The 9,001-nt window shown below is 29.7% G+C and overlaps 1 protein-coding gene across 3 annotated transcripts; it reads left to right on the plus strand.

Moving 5' to 3' along the window:
• The first annotated feature begins 616 nt into the window (after nt 1–616).
• LOC108545531 (BTB/POZ domain-containing protein KCTD9) lies at nt 617–3,377 on the plus strand. Of its 3 annotated transcripts, XM_017897202.1 has the most exons (8): nt 617–689; nt 1,432–1,454; nt 1,535–1,656; nt 1,741–1,917; nt 2,044–2,204; nt 2,346–2,572; nt 2,680–3,009; nt 3,088–3,377. In XM_017897202.1, the coding sequence occupies exons 1-8, from the start codon at nt 617–619 to the stop codon at nt 3,202–3,204; spliced, it is 1,230 nt and encodes a 409-aa protein (XP_017752691.1). In that variant the 3' UTR covers nt 3,205–3,377. The 3 variants fall into 3 exon arrangements, with proteins under 3 accessions (XP_017752691.1, XP_017752693.1, XP_017752692.1); XM_017897204.1 differs by lacking the exon at nt 1,432–1,454 and having other exon boundaries at nt 617–670; XM_017897203.1 differs by lacking the exon at nt 1,432–1,454 and having other exon boundaries at nt 617–667.
• The last annotated feature ends 5,624 nt before the right edge of the window (nt 3,378–9,001 follow it).

The raw sequence follows: 9,001 nt of genomic DNA on the forward strand, positions 1-9,001 counted from the left end.
TTGCGTCTAGGTTAAATGTTGCATCTGTGTGAGTAAATGAATAATAATCAGTGATACCAATCTTCTTTATTTACACTAACAAGTATCATAGTCAAGAAAGATGTTAAAGTCAATGGTACAATTTACGATAAACAGGCAAAAATAAGAGAAGTCAGTATAATACATTCCTACTAAAATTTATTTGCATTTCATACTAATAAATGAAGATAATTCTTATATCTGATCAAAATAGAACAAGTAATTAAAATTTGTATACTATATAAAAATATAAAGGTATATTTTTTGAATTTTCTTTCAATAATTATTTTAAACAAGAAAGTAAAACAGTTCAGTTTTTTGTTGTGTTATGATTTTTATTACATGTTATTCACTCTTTACATGTACATATTTACGAATGCGCTAAGACTTTTGACTGAACGTGTTTCTGAATAGGGAATTTATGATATGTAGTTGGTCTTACAGCATATCTACAAAATTTATACCGTGGATCTTGCAGTCGTTTTTAACATGGCAAATTGTACGGTGTCAAATGGAAATTGTTCGTGATTTTGTTATTTTCTAGTATCGTCAAATAATATTGTTCTTTTATTACATACAGTTTTGTACCCTTCTAGTTATGAAGAGAGTAACACTTTTTGTCAATGGAAACAATATTTTAAATGGCAAGGTGGCTGTGATTTTATTCATATGTATAATAAACTGTGTTCTAGAGTTTGCTTTTTATTTTCAATGAAATATATATCATGCCTTTTCCAATTCTTGTTATATATTATAGTTATGAATCGCATATTATGTTATTTTGAATAATGTATTTCATATATATTATATATGATTTTATAAGTAAACAAAGTTTTAATAAGTATATACTTTTCAATTATTTTATTTTATTGTAGATTATTTTTATACATAGTCTTCTTGCAATATTTTTCTGTTTAAATAAAATATTTATTTTAAAAAATATATTGTTTTTATTCATATTTAATACAATAATTAATGTTTAATATAATATAGTTTACTTGAATATATAGTTTTTTAAATTGAAGTTAGTATATAATTATGTGAAATTGTGTTTGACAACATATTTATATATTATGAAAGAATATTTAAATAAAAGCTTCAATAAAGTATGAACAAAATGAGAATACTTTTGTAATCTCTAGATCCTATATAATTTTTACCATGTTGAATATTTAATGAAAAGTTTATTCTATTTAATTTTCATTAAAGATTTATATAGTTTACAATAAACATAAATCTATAAAAATTATTGTTAAAATTGTTACTTTATAATATATTTATATTAGAAATGATAAATTTATATTTAGAAAAGGTTTATTAAATTTTGTAAAGGAATATAATTAAAAAATATAAAATTTCTATGATTTTTGTCTTTTTTTATTTTTATACATTTTGTTTTATGTAACAACTAAGTTTTTCAATCAAAATTTATTCAGGTGATTATTTTAAGAAATTATAAAGTAAATATTTCACATATAAAAAATAAATCGTATATGCATAATTTAATTTGTTTTAGGTATTTAATCTAAGCAATTCATTAGATGAATTGTTAATAGCAGCCAGCTCAAAATTTAACATTACTGTAAAAAGAATATTTAATGCTCAGGGTGGAGAAATTGATGATATAAACCTAATTCGGTAAAGTAAATGGTATATCAAGATCAATAATCTATGTTTTATTCATGGTACATATAATAATATAATAAAATGAACTTTTTACAGGGATGATGATGTTTTATATGTTTCATGTGGAGAAGATTTTATTCCAAAGGATAAGCTTTGTACCCAGAGTCAGTTAAATACTTGTTCAGAATGGATTACATTGAATGTTGGTGGAAAATATTTTACAACAACTAGAGATACTTTGACAAAAAATGAACCAATGAGTATGTTGGCTAGGTAAGCAAATGTATTTAATTGATTTGTGATTTAGTCAAAATTACAAATTAAAAAATATGCTGACATTGTTTTATTGATTTTTAGTTAAAAATTACCTTTGTACATACTTATAATATGAAAACACAGAATGTTTACAGACACTACAGGCACAGAACAGAGAATCTTACCTAGCCGACAAGATAAAAATGGTGCATTTCTAATTGATAGGAGTCCTACTTACTTTGAACCATTGTTAAATTACTTAAGACATGGACAAATAATACTTGATGCCAATGTGAATGCGGCAGGTGTGGTATTGATCATACTTTACAATTTATTTTTTATATGATTGTATGAGTTTTTAGTGTGATTTTTGTGTCATTTCAATATCTTATTTACAATATTTGTTTTAATGATTATATATTTTTTAATAAATGTTAATTTTTTAGGTGTTTTGGCAGAAGCACGTTTTTATGGATTAGAAGGTGCTATTAATATATTAACTGCAATGGCAGATGAAGAGGAACTTCAAAGAAGTGGTTTGGTATCTTTTACTCGTAAAGATGTACTTAAAGCAATTATGTCAACATCTACAACTTCAGAACTTAGATTTCAAGGTGTTAATTTTGTTGGTGCTGATTTATCAAAGTTAGATCTTAGGAATATAAATTTTAAGGTAATTAAAATTATATTACCTTATAATATAATTATAATATGAATATTCTAATAAAGTTTATATAAGTAACTAAATATAGTTAGTACAAATTTGAAATAATATTTCAGTATGCAATTATGCGTGGCTGTAGCTTAGCAGGTTCAAATTTATCGGGTTGTTGTTTTGAACGAGCAGATTTGTCTCATGCAAATCTACAAGGTGCTCAGTTAATTTGCGTCAGAATGCTATGCGCAAATTTAGCCGCTGCCAATCTTCACTCGTGCAATTTTGAAGATCCTTTAGGTCAAGCTGCCAATATGGAGGGTGTAAATCTTAAAGGTGCCAATCTTGAAGGCAGTATTATGGCTGCAGTAAATCTTAGGGTAGCAACATTGAAAAATGCTAATTTAAAAAACTGTATTCTTAGATCAGCTATTTTAGCTGGTGCTGATTTGGAGGTACTATTTTCCGAATAATTATTTTCCATATAATACATATTTTTTTTGATAACGTTAAATTATTTGTACTTGTTTCAGTGTTGTGACTTATCGGGATCTGATTTGCACAATGCAAATTTACGTGGTGCCAATTTTAAAGATACTGCGTTTGATTTGATGTTAACACCCTTACATATGTCTCAAACGATACGATAAATGTGGCTTAGGTTTTGTGATGTAGATATTTATTTAATGTATAGGAAAATAACAATTTTAGTGATATCGCTTTTATAGGTACACGATATGCTTAACAGTTAATGCAAAGTGTGCGCCGAATTTTGTGCTTTTGGGCGTATTTGTTACGTCAAATTATTTTTGCATCGTAGACTTACGGCCTAGCATTTCAATCAGTAGCTTAACGGATTTATGACTTTTAATTATGACTTCTAAAAGATTTATATCCTTTCTACATTAAGAATATTAAGGTGGATAAAAGTTCTAATAGAGAATGAGGGACATTTCTACTGTCAATTAATTAAATATGATTCCGCATGTCCTTGCACTTTTTCGTATATAAATAGCTATGTATTTTTTACATGGTCCTAAGGAAACAAATATCTTGATATTCTCTATACATGCACATAAACAAATACAAACTGATACTATTTACGCAAATATCTTAGTGCAAGCTCTGCATACAACATGAATCATCGTGGGAAATACACTAGTATTAAGAGAAGGTCTGAATATTTCCTCATTTGTACGAAATAGATGTATTTGGATTGTATGTGACCATAGTGTATATTGAGTGAATGTACGATAATCGCATAAATTATTTATAATACTTAATCTAAATAAAATACAAAATATTTAACTTTGTTTACTGTACAATATTGTGATGAAAGAAACACATTTTTTACTTTTATATTTTAAGTAAATATTATTATGAAATATGTTTATTTTATATATATATTCCTTGTATTTACACTGTGTTATTTATTCATTGTTTTGATCTTCGTTTGCGATTTTCATATTATTCCAATTCTAAACAATCAGTAATATATTAATTACTAATAAAGGTATTATTAGTGAAGATAATACAAGCCATTTATACCGTATACATATATTCAATAAGATACACAAAAACAAAATTTCAAGAGACATTTAATTTGTTATTAGTAATTATCTAAAGTCGTATATAATTTGATAATAACGAGCATCATGATTTTTCGATAAAATATTTAATTATGAGCAAAACAAGAAGTAAAATATGAACAAAAATGATATGTGAATATGCTCAAGAGTATGGCGTTTGTAATGCGTGCAATAATATTTACAAATTAATTGTCTAAAAGATAGTAATTAGTGAATTAAGAGAAAATTTATTTCGAAAATTATTTTGGAAAATTGTTTAAGGCTGCGGTTTTCCAATGTAATTATAAAAGTTCATAAATTAATCAGAGATTGAGCAATTTGTTAATTTTCCACTATCGAATCGATTTATTAGAATGTATTAGGAATACATAACCAGAGTTAGTAGCTTATTCAAATAAAATCAATAAATTTTCATCAGAGCCATCTATGATTTTGGATATAAAGTTCACAAAAATAACAGGAGCATAGAATGCGCGAGGAGGTATACATGAAAAATTAAGAAATAACGGCTAGCGACATCTATGACTTTGGACTAGAAGCTTGTGTTCCCGTCCAAACTTATAGATGGCGCTAGCTGTTATTTCTTAATTTTTCATGTATACCTTCTCGCGCATTCTGTGTTCCTGTTACTTTCCTGAGCTTCGAGTCCAAAATTATAGATGGTTCTGATCGAAGAATGAAGTAACTTGAATCTGATTTCTGTGACTAATTTATGAACTTTTATAGGTGCATCGCAAAGCTGGAACTGTAGGCAATATTCCTATACAATTTTCGTACATAATTTGACGCGAATTAGTTTGTCGTTAATATTTATTTCATGGGCGGTCGTGATTTCGTAATAACGATCAGCAAGATTTTATTAGCAATAGTAATTACTAATTACTAAACTATACTAACTACTAATAAATATTACTAATATTAATAATTAGTGACATTAGCAATTGCAATTAATAATTACTAAACTATACTAATGACCAATAAATATTAACTCGTAGATTAATAAATATTACATATTATATATTACTACTAATATTATTACTAATAAATATGACACACTAATAAACGTTAATAAATAGTACAGACTAAAATTCGCCTTGAACAGTGTTATCCTTCATATTTTATTTCACGTGAACATTTCCAAGATCTTTTATCCCATTTGTTCTGTTTCTCATAGTACCGTTCAAATGCAACAAGTAATAAATCCTCAGTACATTGAAAGATGTCTCTGCTCGGCTGTGACACACTTGTCCTCGATAATCATGCAATGGTTAAGTGCAGTTCTAAACTATCGCGAGACTCCTGGAACCTGTTCACCGTGGCTTTCGAGGCCGTAAATTGCCGCGAAATTCCTTGGAGAATCGTGTCTTGCTATACATTTAATAATCGCTGCCAGAGAAAAGCCCCGCGCGAACAACATGTTCGTCGAATTGAATTTGTCTCTGCCATAACTGTTTGCAGTTACACGAGCGCGTCGATAGCGGACCGACACTAGCGACTTGCTGGCGGAGATTTGTCCTAATCTCGTTTACTATAGTCCAGAAACATTCGCCACGCAAGTACGGAGTACGGAGTTACTCTTCCTGGCTAACGAAATCACTTTAACGAGGCCATCGTAGACGCTCTTGGTCGCCGACTACTAGCGCCACCACTTCTATTCTAATGGAAATAAGATTGTCGAAAGTTATTGGTCTGTCCTGCACCTTCGGCGATGTTGGAATTTTTGGTAGCTTCCTAGTTGGATAACAAGTAAAGGGAAGAAGCTAAATTGCTACACCTTTCGTTTCGTATTTGATAATATTAGTTATAATAACGATAAAATTAGTTTAGGTAGATTCAATTCTAAATTCCATGTTTGAATATTGCGAATAGGAGATTTTCTGTATCTTGTTGTAAGAAACAGGTAATTCTGAACAGTTTGATGAATGTATTATTAATTATACATTTCTGGAGTAAATTGGAATTTTTTAACGAGGAATTTTTATAGGTATTTATCAAAAATATATTGATAAAATTGTGAGTCCAGACGAAATGGCAGCGATACGGAACGAAATTTGGTTATCTTTTGGATAACGGAAGCTGTAACACATCCTCTATTTATACAAACAATACTGATAAAATTGTGAGCCCAGACAAAATGGTGGCAATACGAAACGAAATTAGGTTCTCTTTTGGATAACAGAAATTTTAACACACCCCTCATTTATAAAAAAATATTGCTAAAATTGTGAGCCCAAAATAAAATAGCAGCGATACGAAAGGAAATTTGGTTCTCTTTTGGATAACAGAAGTCCTAACATACTCTTTCGTCATCGGTTTCTTTTGTCGCACGATAAATGACTCGTATGCGCGGTCACATTTGTGACTTCTTTGATGTTAAATTGCTTCGGGAAACGAGGCTGCTAACCATTTTACCTAGTAGTTCGAGTTGCAGCTTAATTGTACTATGGAGCAGCACAACGCTCCTGAAACAGGGGCTCTCAGGATCCTAAACAAGAATCTTGCAGAGAATCTCCGAAAACGATCATTTTCTTTTATAAATAAAATTACCATTCCAAACTCATGAAATCTCTGAAATATCTGAAAGTTACACTAATCCATGTGGTTCCTCGTCATTTGTTACCAAGTAAAAACGAAAGTAGCAGTAACCACACATTTTTTATACAAAAATGAATTAATTTTATAAATAGAACATTTATTGTATATAGTACTTTTCTTTAAAATTAACATTTTAATCAATAATAGGATAATTTACAATTACCCTTGTGATATTAATAATTTGCAAGAAATTTCATATTTTATATATAATAATAATTTCATATATTATAAACTATAACTTGATGATATAATAATCAAAATTACACGTGCTTTTAACAAAAGATATTACGATAGTTGTAACATGTACTGATAAAAGTCTCTATCATTTAAAAATATTTTTAAATCTAACCTAACCCTTTAATAAATTCAAAGATACAATTTCTTGCAAATCATACACTCTTTATCATCACCATCATAACACCATAAGAATTTTTCCTTTATTAACTATTATCCATAGTAACAACAATTTAAAGAATTATTACTTCAATTAACGAACACCATAATTAACGAAATTTCCAGAGTGAAAATGAAAACTGTATATAAATAAAATATCTATTCCAATAATTCAATCATTTTCAATCACTACATTCTCATGTCACCTCTGTTCCTCATCCAAAAATTCGGATATTAAGAAAACAAATTTTATTTCCAATTCCTCATCATTCAATAGTTCCATGATCCAATTAACCATATCTATTCATGGCTGACTAAGCTAGGTTAGGTTAGGTTAGGTTAGGTTAGGTTAGACATATAAATACAATATCTATTCCACTAATTTCTTCATTTTCAATCACTACATTCTCACACCTCTGTCCCTCATCCAAAAATTCGGATATTAAGAAAACAATTTTTATTTACAATTTCCCTTCATTCGATGATTTCACGATCCAATTGCTATATCCATTCACGGCTCTTCCATCTCATTGAACCACAATTCTTAAGAAAATTCTCCAACTTGGCGATTCATCGTTACGTTGGAAAACGTGAAAATTCGTGGCGGCTAAAGTTGTAGCGGGGTGCTGAAACGGTTGAAAGTTGAGAGTCACAGTTGCGACCGCGACATAACGTTAAATTGGAGACTATATTCCGGCGCACGAAATTGCATAGGTTCACTAAATAGTGGCACTTTAGCACGACCTTCCGCTAATAAGATCCTTCGAGTGATACTCGCTGCGAAGTGTTTAAAGTTGAACGTTATGTCTGATACCTTGTTGTCGGCACGCGTTTCGCTTCTCGTCCCGTGCCAGCCTCGTCTGTTTAGATTTCGATCGGATCAAAATCATATTTATAACTTTCGTATGGCGAAAAAAGAAAGGCGAAAAATGAAAGACGAAGGGGGGTGAGGAGAGAGAGAGAGGGGAGGGATGCTTTTCAAGGCGTTTTATGTTCGTTTTCAAGGCGTATTAAAGATTTTATGCACGTAACGTATGAATGTGCATTACATCGATGTAAATACGGTATGGAAAAAAGTAGGCCAGTTTAAAGCACACAACAGGGAAACGTCTCGTAGATTCCTTTCCATTTTTCTCTATTTTTACAACTTTTCCACGTTTCGTGATATTCTGCTTTTGATATTTAATTTCGGTCATGGTGCTTTTCACCATTTTCCAATTGTGGCCTTCCTTTTATTATCAATTTTATTATCGCACTTATGCTTGTTCGAATCCGTGGAAATTTTTCGTTCGGAAAGTAATAACGGAGCCGATATAATAGCGAGAAAATTGAAACGCGATACGTTGAATTTTGAATTTTTCAATCTTCGTTCGATCCTCGGGGAGTCTAATTATCCACCATAAAAAGGCTCTTATACATGGTTTAGTAAAATAAAATTCAGAGCACATACTTCACATCGCGTGTTTCCACTCCGAAGTGCAATCTGTACGTAATTCTACTGTGAAAGTGCATCTCACATATTCCACAACGATGTAACAGATTCTTGTAGCAACACAACACGAAATACCATATTTTATATACCTGCATCATTTACCTTTCACATATTATCCAGCAAGATTCTTGTTTCTTTGCTCTTTGAATTGGACAATTTTTAAATACTTCATGCAAATTCAAATATTCTTGAAAAAAGACAATGTCTCACAAGTCATACATTTTCATAGCAATTCAAGTTAATTCACATACACTCGTGCAGATTTTTCCCATCAACCATTGATAACATACTGTGAAAACAAAAATAAAAAATAAACCTCTGTTAAAAATGTTAAAATAATAAATAATAAAATAATAATAATAAAATATTATATTAACA

The sequence above is a fragment of the Eufriesea mexicana genome, unplaced genomic scaffold (genome assembly GCF_001483705.2).
Source record: "Eufriesea mexicana isolate 0111107269 unplaced genomic scaffold, ASM148370v2 scaffold481, whole genome shotgun sequence".
Lineage (NCBI taxonomy): Eukaryota > Metazoa > Arthropoda > Insecta > Hymenoptera > Apidae > Eufriesea > Eufriesea mexicana.

Coding starts and splice junctions, on each gene's coding strand:
- LOC108545531 (XM_017897202.1), top strand. CDS start 617: ATGAAGAGAGTAACACTTTTTGTCAATGGAAACAATATTTTAAATGGC. Junction 1,918..2,043: donor CCAATGAGTATGTTGGCTAG/GTAAGCAAATGT, acceptor ATGAAAACACAG/AATGTTTACAGACACTACAG. Junction 3,010..3,087: donor TAGCTGGTGCTGATTTGGAG/GTACTATTTTCC, acceptor TACTTGTTTCAG/TGTTGTGACTTATCGGGATC.